Below are 13,487 nucleotides of genomic sequence, written 5' to 3'. Positions count from 1 at the left end.
ATAGATAGATAGATAGATAGATAGATAGATAGATAGATAGATAGATAGATAGATAGATAGATAGATAGATAGATAGATAGATAGATAGATAGATATTACCAGCTTGTAAAGGTTGGTTGAGTTCTTCCATCCAGTCTTTCAGTGCAGCAGACAGAGCTCTATCAGGACAGTACTCACACTCCTCATCTGGGGGACACACAGCAATGCATTGACAACCAAAAACAGCCACACCTTGCATACTCGTTCTGTAATGGTTATTAGCTTACACAACACTATAAGGAAATTATTACAGGTCTGCACAACAAAACCTGCCGTAACAATTAAAATTTTCTCATCTCCTCTTCTGAAAGCCTCTTTTGTCCTCCAGCCTACCGCTCAGTTCTTCCTCCGCAGAGGGACCGGGCTCTCTCCTCATTTCCTCCTCCATCACACCGTGCAATTATTCCTCAATCATCACCTCTCCCCCACCCAGTCTTCAGAACATCACACGCTACACTGCTTCTCTGTTTCGACAATTATCCAACCAATTCCCTGCCCCTCCCCCCGCGACAAACAAAAAAAAACTGTGTGCCTGTGCTCTAATGCATTTTACTCTCATGGTAAATGAGATGCAATGAATATGAACAACATATCAAATTCATGTGATGCTGAGCCCCACTTTTGCAGATGCGTGACAGGAATTCTTACATTACACTTCGAACACACAACTTATTATACACCGTGTGAGAAAGACTAATGAAATGACTTAAAGTCACAATGTTTTAACAGCTTTTACAATAAAGGCAGATTGAGGCTGGTGAAACTGTGTAGGCTGAAAGCTTAACAAGTGACTTTAGAACAACAGATGGAGCTTTAACTTTGCTTATTTGGTAGGTAATATCAGACACAATGGCTGTCTGGTGGTCAAAATGATGCTAGTTGCCAAGCAACACGGGCTTATTAAACATTTCTCCTGAAGCGATGGGACTAACTGTACATGGATGTGGTCTGGCAGAGACAATATTAGTTTATTAACTCAGGACATCTCCTGTCTCATCATACTCCCTCACTCCATCTGCCTTCCCTCAGTTGGATTCCTCACCTTTCGTATCCTCTTTCCCAGCTCTGTGCCAGCTTCCCAGCGTGTGCAGCGGGATGTAGTTGGCTTCAAACTCACAGTTGGGGTTAAGCAGCAGGCCCCTGAGATGGTTCTTAAGCTGAGGCTCTCGACCCTTAAAGGGCCCCAAAAACAGGCGTCTGGAGTCATAGTCATTTGCGTGCAGATTGTCCCAGATAAGTGGGGGGCGTTGGAGGACTGACTCCACCTCAGCCAGGGATTCCAGTGAGAGTTTCCTGGAAATGACCTTACTGCCTGTGGAAAGAGAAAGCCCAGTGCTCAAAAATCTGTTAACCATTTTCCATTTAAGAGGTTTACGTTAGGACAGCTAAATAAATAAACCTACAGTCAGATAACAATGTTACTGTGAAATACTGGAGTTACAAGGTGTTTACAGTACGTTTTAATGACACGCACCTAAAATATTTCTACAAGCTTTGATGCATATTTGGCATGCAGAGCAATGTCCCTGTTCAGCTGGTCCTCCTGGAGGGACTGGTTGTTTCTCATTCAAACTAGAAGGGCTGCTGGCTCTGCTCCAAATCACATTAAATCATTGGAATACAAATTTGTGTCTGTTCCAGTTAACGTTATGGGCTTTGTAATGAGCTATAAATTCTATTATGAATCTTAAACTTTTCGGTGCTTTTGTGTTTTTGAAGGTTTTTCTCTGTGTTCCTTCTGTTCCTTCTGCTTCAGCCCCTCTTTTTTGGTGAGGTCTGAGTTCATTCTGTCTCTCTTTCGATTTACTCCCTCCTTCACTTTGAAGGTTAGTTTCTCATGTGAGCTTTTGCATTTTTTTCTTTCCCGTTTTTCTTCTCCCACCTTCCTAAATGCATGACTTCACCTGCAGGTTACAGGCCTTCCCTCTCTAGTGTCAATCTATCAGGCTCTTGCTGCAACTCCCTTGTGTTTCTAATCACTTGTGTTTTGAGCCTTTCATCTGAGTTTGGTTTCTTTGTGCCCTATTTGGTCTTTTCATTTTCATTTTTGAACTACAGTACGGACTTCCTGCCCCATATTTCCAGCACCGCCTGTTTAGAAGGATTTTGTAGTAGTAAATTGTGACAGTTTTCAGCAACAAGAAAGCAGAATCAAGTTCAATAACAGATAAGCAATTAAGGAAATGCACAGAAAAAAAACAGGTACACTACATGCATATACTGTCCATATAAAACAATGTCAGAGCACCATATAAGTTAGCTAACCAGCGAATTCTATTCTTTTAAATTGGACAAGTGCCATTGTCAACATGACCCAAGGCCTATAGACCTGCTGCAGGTCTCACTAGTGAAACAAAAGCCACTGTTCTGAGCAATGAAGATTATATCTGCAATATGCAAGTGGCACAGATTGAGTAAAACTTGTCATGGCTGAACACAGACAGTGCTTCAAGTACTATAAATATAAAATAATATGAAATCAGCAATAAAATTGTAGTTCACAGGGTCACAATAAAAAAAACAAAAAACAAATATACATCTTACCTGTCCATATTACTGTTATGTTAGGCAGCAGGTCCTCTCCCACAGTTTGCAGGTAGGGAGACTTGGATACACTGGGAGAACAGAGAGAACCACAGTACTCTACACAGAGAGGGAGAAAAGCAGTGATATTTAATGAAGAGGCAAATATAAAAAGTGCTCATGTTACATTTTTTTGTATAATTTTCAGTCCTGTAACAAGTCCTCAATCTACAAGCCTACCTGTAGGGCAGAACAGGAAGACAGGCGGTTCCCCCAGGAACCGATAAATCTCATTGGTTACTGTGACCTGAGCGTGGGCAAATGAAGTGAAGGCCTCGCTGTCGGCTTGACACATGGAGTGATCAATGTCATCGAACAGAATGGCAAATGCCTGGCAACCCAGGTCTGATACCTGGACAGAGTGATGAGGTTGAGTTTAAAGAGTACAGAAATCAATGAAACTTCTGTAGTAGATGAGCTTGTGTAGCCTACCTGTCTTAGCTTGCGTTTAAGTAGAGTCAAGTCACAGGAAGAGGAGAAGACTATGTCCTGACCAGGAGACAGCGCGTAAACAAACCTGAGGCCTCTCGACTGGGCCTCTACAATGAGAGTACGCAGCTGACCTGAGAGGATGAGAAAAGTGGAAAAATACTAAATATGAATTTTAAAACAGGACAAAAATGTTTTTAAACACAGATTAAAGATGTCTGAATATTTTGTTTTCACTTTTTTTATATGACAAGATTACATACTAAATCCTGAGCTGCGGTATAATGTGTACTGGCATTTCCCTTGCCCTCTTTTTATGTATCCTTGTGGAAATTAGCTTGACTCTCGCAGTAAAAGGTGCAATAAAAAATATAATGGACATCATAAAAACTGTAGACGCCTTTATGATCACAATGAAACATACATTTAATGCCAAAAGGGAAATTTCAGAATGTGTCAGAGACGTTCTGCTATACTAGTGTACAATGAATCAATAGTCTGATTGTACTTGTACCCTTGTGGTTCCCCTTTAAATAGATTAAATTGGTTTTACAGCTTTCAGGAAACCATGGATGCCCACATGAGTGAAAATTTGCTATGGTTAGAGGTCCTTACCCTCCTCTTCAGGAGAATAGACTTCTCTCCACAGCAGTCTATGTTTCAGGTCATCTTTCGGACCGTACAGGTAGGTGTTCAACCCCCAGTGCTGCATCCTGATGGAGAAAGACATGACCAGATGGGTCACATGTTGTCACAATGCTCACACTCACAGTTTTGCAGAGCCAGGAAACAAAAAAGCTGCTGAAAAATCACAGCTGCTGTGACTCACCATAGGATGGTAATGTAATGTACTTGCATTTATCTAGTGTTTTCTCACTCAAGTCACTTTTTTAACCACACACTTATATAGACTCAAAGCACTTTATGGTCAGTGTAGAATAATCAGTTAATCTAACATGCATGTGTCTGGACTACAGGAGGAAACTGGAATACTCAAAGGAAACCTGCATAGTTATTCAATTGGTTGAATAGCTTTTAGTTTCAGGAAGCCATGGAGTGAAAAAAAAGCTTAACAAATTAAAAGATGGCTCGAGTGACAATTAGAGTAAATTCCAAAAAGGCCAGAGTTGGGACTCATATCAGGAGCCTTCTTGCTGTGAGGTGCCAGTTCTAACCAGTGCAGCATCATGCAGCCTGCTGGGCTGCAGTTTTTGAATTTTTGGTTGTTTTTTAATAATAATACTCCTTAGAGTTAAGTTACAGTTACTCTCCCATATACCACATTTGTATTTGGGAGTGTCACGGTGGGGTGTCCCGGTGTGAAGAAGAGGTAGACCCACATGCAGACACGGTGGAGACAGAACTAGGTTTCCAAAAATAAAGCGAGCCTTTATTGTGGCTGATGGCATGACAAAAACACTAGAGAACACTGAAACTGGGAAAACTAAGGAGACTATGACACTCTGTGAAAGAACTATGAAAAAACTATGAACACAGAGTAACTAGGCAGGCTATGAAACAGTGACACAACAACGGAAACTATGAAAAGATGAGGTGAGGATAACAGACGATCTGACACCGACCGAGCAGAAACACACGGATTAAGTACACATAAGGAATGATCGGGGGAAGCGGAATCACATGGGGAAAACGGCTGACAACAATTAACATAATGACAGGACAGGGGACGTGAAGCTAAATACAATAAACAAAAAACACAAGGATCCTTCAAAATAAAACGGGAAACATAACGAGACCCAGACATGACTCGAACTTGACAAACAAAGAAAGCTTGGACATGAAACGTGACAGATAAACACACGAAGACTTAACACAGAAAACTTCACACATGAGACAAATGGGGAGCTTGATAAATCATGAATTAAAACTGTAACTTAGGCATGACAGAATGTAACTAGATAAACTGAAATGAAACTAGACTGAAAGGAATAACAAAATCATCAAGAAACTCAGAATACTGGGTCACATGACCCAGGACCATGACAGGGAGTAGCTCACACTTAGGTATGAATTAGAGTCACTGCTGTTTGGTGCGGTTCATGAATCCATACTTCTAAATGACTGAATATGGATTAAACCACCATAAATATTTTGTATATTTAACTGTTAGTCACTTGACTCATCTTATATATTTTGAAGCTAGAGGTTGAGCTCAGGCAGAAGTTTCAGGGGTGAGGCAGGACTTGGGTTTCTGTGCACGATTTTAGGTATTGCATACAATTTAAACAATTCAAGAAAAGTAGCAGCAATCTAGTAATTTGTGACTTGAATGTTTGCACTGGGCACAGAAAAGACAACCTCAAACAAAAACATCCTAGTAAAGTTTATGACAAGTTACCGGATAAATGGTTCAGAATATATCAATGGCCCCAACTAATAATAGTGAAATAATCTGAATCAAGGCCCCAGCAAAGACATGCTAGAGGACAAAGAAAGAAGGGACGGTATCGTGTAGAAAAAAGAAAAGGAAGCTGGAGGACAATGACAAAACAATGAGGCAAGAACAGACCAATGTGGAATTTGTAGCTATCTTCACAAATTGTGCAGATTACCGTAGGCAGGTGTGTCTGCCAGCAGAAAAGAATGGATGACGTCATTAGGAAATCACACTCTGCAAAATCAGCTGCTTTGGTGTATTTCTGCATTATTTCTTCACTTCAACATATCGTGCTGGACTTGCTCTGTGTAAGCGTACATATCATTCAACATCCAACCCATGGAGCGAGACAGCGTGATAGAGACAGAATTGGCGCTAAGAGCGAAGACAGGAGGGGAAAAAAACAAACAAAAAAAGTGGATCTGGCTGCAAGAAAATAGATCCACAATATCGATCGGGAGTCTCCAAGGCTGTCTCAGTTACAGGAAATGACCTCCTGAATTATAAATAGAGCATAGTACTAAGAGGGAAACAATACCAACATCATTCATACACGCACAAATATACAAACATGAACACTGCTTTGTCTCTGTACATGGACCGGCTCTTGTCTTTCTTGTCATTTTGTAGGTGTGCTGTGCTCTCGATCTCTCTCTGCTTCACTTCCTGCACAGATGGTAAGTCGCCTCCACAAAGCTGCATCCTACCTCCCTCAAACACACAGTCACACACACAGTCACACACACAATTACATACTGTACACGCATCCACGGCCAATCTTACGCAACATTCAGCGTATGATTTTTGCCTGCACCCCACACTGGAGTCTAAAAAAGCTTGTCTATAAATAAACCTGGAGCCCACACACTCAGCTGCAGCTACGCAGAAGTTTTGTCAAATAAATTAATTCTCTTTATAAAGCATCCACTGCCTCGTTACCCAGTTTTCTGCATCTTCCCAATGCAGTGCAAGTTTATAGATAGATTTGAGCAACTTACAAAACTGCTGATCAGGTCTTTTTTTTTCTTTTTCACAATCCAAAACCTTCTAAATCACAATAACAAGCACAAACAACGAGCCTTAAAAAAACTGGAAATATATCATGCGCATATATCATTCAATGGCAGTGGAAAGAAGAGAAGCAGGGGGACCTACCCTCTCTGGGGATGCAGACGGCTGTGACTATTGGCTGCTGAGCAACACAACTGTGTCACAGCTCCCAACAGGGATTTATGCTGCTCCGCTTGTACTTAACATCAAGATTTAATCAGTCTTATGAGGTGGGCAAATGTGAACATACATAAAAAGGGATTGCCTCATTGTTAATTAGTGCAGTCGTTTGTATTTATCTCGCTGTTGTTGCTTTATTGTTGTGTTCCTGATGGCTACTTCCTGAATGGACAAGAAAATGCCGCTTTGAATGTGTGCTGAAAAATAGTCTATTAGTATTCTGCCTCTGCTGTCATGAAAATCACTGGGAGGTGATTCATGCTGAAAGAGCTTGTCTCTCTTTGTGAGCTGATCAAACTGTTAATGAAAAGTGCTGTGGCCCACTCAATAAGGAGCTATTTTTGCCTTCGTTTAGTCAAGATTTGAACCCCAACAGTGTTGCCTTTAAATTAGATTCCTGCCTCTGATAGCAGCCTTACTCTTAAGAACATTTGATTACCCAGAACGTTGATTTTATCTGGCTTAAACAGCATTTGTCTTCCGTTTTTAAGTTGTTGTCATGCTGGGACTGCACTGTATCACTCCAACCACCTGAAGAGTGTGATGGTCCTTGAAAGCTTCTTCATTGCAGAGCTTCATGCTCAGCAGATAATAGTTTATGTGCGGACACTTAAAGGGGAGCTAACCTGCTCATTTCAAGCTTGAATTTCTAATTCTTAGACTAAATTTAGCCTTTATTTAACTTATGCTGGGCCTTGGTGCAGCCCATCAGCTCATCCATTTTCCATTTAGCTCATCTTGTAATAATATCCGTCATACACTGATGTGTATGACAGGAAATAAAGAGGAGCATAAAAGGTATCCCTTGAATAATGGGGCACTTTAATTATATGATATTATCATTTTAATAACTTGACCTTTGATAAATTTCCCACTGCAGCGTTGGAAATGCATTGCACCCGAGTAAAAACTTTGCAAAATAAGTTTAAACATCAAAGATGGTAAAAGAAGATGTTTTGAACCTCTTTCTTAATCCTTCCACTATAACAAGATGTAGTGTCTGCCTCTCCTTTCCCCTCCTGTCACCCATAGCTGAGCACTGAGGATGAAGCTGTCCTTTGCTATGGAATCATTCTGCCTCAGTAATTTCTCTCTGAAGCTGTGCTTGGCACTGAAATAGAGGTTTGGATCTGGTTTCAGCCTAAAGGCATCAAGTCAGCAGCTCCTGAGCCCACACTGTTTTGGGGAAAAGAAGATCAGCGACACAGAAACATCCCGTCTGACCAGGGTTAGAAGACATATTCATGCTCACCTGTGCTCACAGACTGTGCATACAAAAGAGGGAAAGCAGGGATGCAGAAAAAGCACGAATATCTTGATGAAGTGTTTGGAGACTTACCACTGGAAGAGTACTTTCCTCTGATCCATAGACCAAGGCCTCCCATAAAAACCTGATGAGGAAAAATACAGAACTGAGTGCACGCAGATAACTGAATCACTTGGATGAAAAGATGATTGTGTTAATGCACACTCAAATGAGATCTTCAATGACTTCCTCACTTGCTATCACATGATTCAACAGTAAACATGAAATTTACACTGCAGTCTCACATTTATACACAAAAGGAAAAGGTCTTTGACTATAACCTTTCAGCGCATGCAATTGCAATTTAAAACAATGTGCTCATTGATTAACAATATTGTTTGATACACATATATGTGTGGCATTTAACTCCTAATTAATGCAGCGTTTATTCACAAATCAGAGAATTACTGGACACTGTTAGCAGCTGCATTTCTGTAAAGTACAGCTACACAAAATGTTTCTTCCCATGCTTATGTGGTCACATGCCTGCTGCGTTTGGCACAGCCATAATTCATTTCCAACTACACTCTCCATCACAGCTTCTATTCTTAGAAATGGGAGCATCTCCAGTGTCCCTCTTCCTCCTTTGTGTTTTGAATAAGTCTGCAATGTGTGTGTATGTGCGAGTGTCTGTGTACAGTAAATGGGTCAGAGTAAAAATTAAATCAGATACACTTACAATTTTGACTGCTTTCTCCTGCTAAATACCTTTGGGGAATTGGTTTTATATTGGTGTGCATGGGTATGGCATGTCTGCATATGTGTCCTGTGTAAAGCTGCCCACCAAGCCAAACCCAATTACTACCTCTGCTGGATGCCACCACAGGGTTGAGCATGTACAGGAATAAGTAATGTGTGTGCAGCACCACTTTGGTAGAAATTCATGGAGTTATAAAGCTGAGACGGTGGACAGACCAAAAAGTACACAAACAATGAATCAACTCACATAAAATGAATCTGCAACAATTTTAAATTTTAATCAGTGACCATTTAAAAAAATTCCCTAAGCAAAAACATGAAAGCAGTTCAGCTCCCTGTTTTATATTCTTGTGAACTGTATATTTTTGGAGTTAACTCAAATCACTCATTACAGCCAAGGTGTGCAGAAGCGCATCTCTGAACACACAGCAAACATTCAAGCAGATATGCTACAGCAGCAGAAGACCACACCAGGTGCTACACCTGACAACTGAAACAGGAAACTGAGTCTACAGTTTCCACAGGGTCACCAAATTCTTTCAAAGGAAAATTGGAAAAATGTTTCCTGGTCTGATGAGTCTGTTATATTCATCTGGTAGAGTCAGAATTTGATATAGAAAACATGAGCACATGGATCCACAGTTCAAGCTACTTGTGGGGTGTAATGGAGTGGGGGATATTTATCTGGCACATTTTGGGCCACCTCTTACCAATTGAGCATCATTTAAATATCACAGATTGTCTGAGAGTTGTTGATGACCATGTCCATCCCTTTATGACCACAGTGTACCCATCTGCTGATGACTGCTTCCAGCAGGATAACACGCCATGTCAAAAAGCTCAAATCATCTCTAACTGGCTTCTTGGAAACAAAAATGAGTTCATTGTACTCAAACAGCCTCCACAGCCATCAGATCTCAATCTGCCAACAAATCCACAGCCACCGTACGATTCTGTCATGTCAATATGGACGAAAAATCTCTGGGGATTGTTTCCAGCACTTTGTTGAATCCATGCCATGAACAATTAATTCAGTTCAACCCAGTACTAGCAAGACATAGCTAATAAAGTGACTGGTGAGTGGTGATACTATAAAAGACAAAATAAACTGTTGAAGCGTGATATCAAAGCTACTGCATGAAAAGTGACACAGAGAAGTGTATTTCGCGCAAACACTGAGTCCCAAAAAACAAAATAAGTTAATGCCGTTTTGCAGGGAATAATTAAAAAGAAACACTTGAGACAACTTTTTATTATAGGTTGTCAATTTCTTTTCAGTAATTACACCCTGACGATTAAAAATAATCACATAAATGTCTGTCAGTACACATCGTTTGTCATTGGCTTCTATGTTGAACACGAACGTTTCCTCTTCACACAATGCTGTAGAAATGATACTTGGTATCATTTAGAAATGGTCTCTGCGTTGTCTGTACATGTACTAGAGGAGCATTACCGTGCAGATAATGCATGTAGTCAAGTAGTATCTTCAAAGCAAGCTGCTAACTAGGTTTTTGAAATATTTGATGTCATGTACCAATGACCCTATAATGTTGAACGTCTGCTTGTCTACCAGCAGACTGGGAGTTTTTTCTGGGCAGTCACTTTGCCGTTTGTGAGGACTGCACTCTTATTCTTAATGTGACTGGAACCACTGTGGACTTCACCTTTCACAGCTGTTCTTCTTTCTGGCTCTGGTTCTACTCATTTCATCCCATGTCATAATTTGCTGGCTCTGTGTGAGTGTGGTGGTTATGGAATATAATGATGGGACAGGTGTGTCACCATTCCCACTGTCCTTTTGCAGTATCCTCGAAGCTTGTGTCATTCCAGTTCTTCTCTTCTTTGGTGATTTCTTTTATTGTCCTGTCAACACTACCATCATTATATATATATCATCATCATCATCATCATCATCTTCATCTTCTTCTTCTTCTTTTTCATTGTGTTTCCTTAGGTTGGAGCCTAAGGAAACACAATGAAGACCGTATTGAACGTTTTTCATTGCTTGCTTTTTCATCCCCACTTCAAGCCTGACTGATCACCACTAGATCTTTTTAAAAACCCTTTTCATCCGACCTAGGCCCGTTTTCTTAAACACACGCCCCTCACACACGTCTCGAGTAGGTAAAGAAAAACGTTCGGTTGTGAATATAGGTCAAATGGTGGTCTGTTTAAAAGCAGCCCCCCGAGGAAAAAAAAAAAATCACATGATCTGACAGGTCGATCTGGAAGTCGAGCGCTCTTACCTTCCACCACCCCACAAAGGAACTGCTTCTTCTCCTCCATTCTGGCCTCCCTCCGCTTCCAGTCGGCCCCTAAGGAGCGAGGGCAGACAAGATGCTCTGCCTATCCTGTCAGCTTAGATCCCGGGGATAGTATTCATGCCTCTTCTCGATCTGCTTCCACCTCCTCCTCTTTTCCTTTTCTACACAGCGCTGATGCTCCCGTGCTGCGTTCAGGTGCTCAAGCGAACCTCGTACTTTTTTTTTACCAGCAAAGTGCCGAGTAATTTCAGAAAAATGTTAACACAACATACAGCCCACTAACAATTTAAATGATCCCGTTAAAGAGGTGGGTATAGGTTAAAAAAACAAAACAAAAAAAACACGATATTTTACTGACAATACAAGAGAATGAAGATGATGGAAATCAGCCAGGACAAGTCATTAAATATCTGTTAAATGTAGGTGTGTAAATCCACAAAGAACTGTGAACCTCAGCAGCAGCAGTATCACAGGTCATCTGCTCACAGCCTGTACACTAAGAAAATCTGCTGGAGCACTCAATAGAAATTATTGTGAGACGTGATTATTTTGCCCACACCCCCCGCATGCTGAATCCAAACTTCTTCATTACTATTTTTCCTGTTTGGAGGCAAAGGTCACGATTTACAATGTAGGCAACGTAAAATAGAGATATATTTTTAATCATTCTTCCTTTTCTGTTCTACTACCCAGTTCAAGCTGAGTGCATTCATTGGAATTAAAATTCAGACTAAGATAAAGTTAGTATTTTCAATCTATTATTTTATTATTGCATTAATGTATCAGAAGGTTCAGTTAACTTTGCATAAAAAGATGGCAGGAATTTTCTTAAAGGAGCTACCTTTACTTTCTTACTTTGAGTTCATTTCGGAACCTGAGTATTTTTTTAACACAAGTACCTGTACTTCTACTTAAGTTCAGAATTTCTGTACTTCTGCTCCCTCTGGATAAATGGGTGTACAAATTTCCCGAAACACTGAAGGCAGCATCTCCCAGCCGTCTCTTCCAGTCTTCGGGCGCACAGGCGCAATGGCCCCTTGATAAGAAAGGGGAATGAGGTGTATGTGTGTGTGTTTGTGGATAACTTAATGACCAACCTAATAGTCATCCACAGTTACATTCGTCGCATGTGGTATTTTTCTCATGCACAATACTTCCTGGATTACTGACTTACTAAGCGTGTGGGTGTGGCGGCATATTCAATGTTTAACTGCTCTACAGATGCTTGAAAAGTGTGGAAATTGTTGTGAAAACTATCGTGACATTGGTACTGCAGTATGTTTCTAAATTGTTTTGTATGATGCTTATACTGTGAATAAATGGGCTAATATATACATTTGACTTAGAGCACCTCTTGCTGGAAATACATTTAATTACACCAGTGCTGCTCCCATAGGAAGTACTATGGAGTTAGTGTATATGCAAAGTTAATGACTTTTTCTCAGTGTTATTATTATTATTCCTTATTTTTATGGCAGGTGCATGTGTACTTCAATCTAAATTAGTAAAACAGAGCCAAATGTTTCTATCTAATGTAAGCATCTGTTTATGATTGTGTGCTGAAGTGTCACAGAGGACAACCAGCATGCGATCACTGTTACCCTATTCTGTTTACTACTTGGCAGTTTGAACATCTTCATTGCATTCTTTGCTGCTAAATAGATGAAGCATATGCCCCTTTACCAGGTTAATTTTGCATGCATCATAAGGAAATGAATTCCCTGTTTGGCCTGAATGCCTCCTGGCTCATCTTCAAACCCTGCACTGTACCAGTAAGCATAATGTTAACATCTGATTTAAAAAAAAAAATTGTCAAGGTATGAATACACTAAGATAACCATAATTTGTCAGGACAGCTACTTTTAATATGCTGAAGAATGTTGTTTGCCCAGATAGTTGCCAGGTATGTTCACTTAAGCTGCAGCTGTGTTAACAAAACAAGTACAAACATGCCAGACAAGATAAAGACAATTAATTGGCTGTAAGATCAGATCTGTTTGAGTTTTTCACTACTATTTGAAAGTTGCTGTGGACAGAAAAGCAACTTTAAAGTAGATGTGAAAATTACTACGCTGTCCATATTATCTTTATTATGACTAACATTTTAGAAGCAACGGGTAAGTCGGTTTATTTAAGATATTTCAGCATATATTATGTGTTTGTAATTTTCCATATAAAATACATAATTTCTTTTATTTATGCAGTTGCTTTGATCAATATGGTGTCCAAAAGAGAAAATATATAACATGAGGGTTTGTAACACACAACGTTAGACACGTTTATCGCGTCGTTTATAAACTATAAATACAAAAATACGTACGTCAAACCGATATGAATATTGTGACTGAGCAAATTGTGTTGTTTTAATTAGTAAATATGTCTAGCTGGCAAAGTAAAAGAAATGTTATGAGGAGTGAGGAGTTATGCAACTGGGGAAAACCCCAGCAAATGCTTTATTTCCTTAAAGAACAGCACTCAAAACATTAAAAGGAGCAGGTGACGAGGTGAAACGTTGGCAGGTTGACATTTAATTATT

The 13,487-nt window shown here is 40.1% G+C and overlaps 1 protein-coding gene across 1 annotated transcript in view; it reads right to left on the bottom strand.

The window, feature by feature from the left end:
- LOC102210294 (protein O-GlcNAcase) overlaps positions 1–11,109 on the bottom strand; it is a 21,673-nt gene extending 10,564 nt beyond the window's left edge. The window contains exons 1-8 of the mRNA XM_005748106.1: positions 10,934–11,109; positions 8,019–8,070; positions 3,667–3,764; positions 3,055–3,185; positions 2,803–2,974; positions 2,584–2,682; positions 1,082–1,351; positions 100–186 (exon numbers count right to left, since the gene is read on the bottom strand). Coding sequence (XP_005748163.1) covers positions 100–186; positions 1,082–1,351; positions 2,584–2,682; positions 2,803–2,974; positions 3,055–3,185; positions 3,667–3,764; positions 8,019–8,070; positions 10,934–10,973 — 949 coding nt within the window. The 5' untranslated portion in view covers positions 10,974–11,109. The remainder of the gene's footprint in view (positions 1–99; positions 187–1,081; positions 1,352–2,583; positions 2,683–2,802; positions 2,975–3,054; positions 3,186–3,666; positions 3,765–8,018; positions 8,071–10,933) is intronic.
- Between the last annotated feature and the right edge of the window lie 2,378 nt (positions 11,110–13,487).

Source organism: Pundamilia nyererei, unplaced genomic scaffold, assembly GCF_000239375.1.
Source record: "Pundamilia nyererei isolate P.nyererei 1_Seehausen unplaced genomic scaffold, PunNye1.0 scaffold00213, whole genome shotgun sequence".
In the NCBI taxonomy this organism is placed as follows: Eukaryota; Metazoa; Chordata; class Actinopteri; order Cichliformes; family Cichlidae; genus Pundamilia; species Pundamilia nyererei.
Note: the sequence above shows the minus strand (reverse complement) of the source record. Positions and strands in the feature narration are given on the sequence as shown.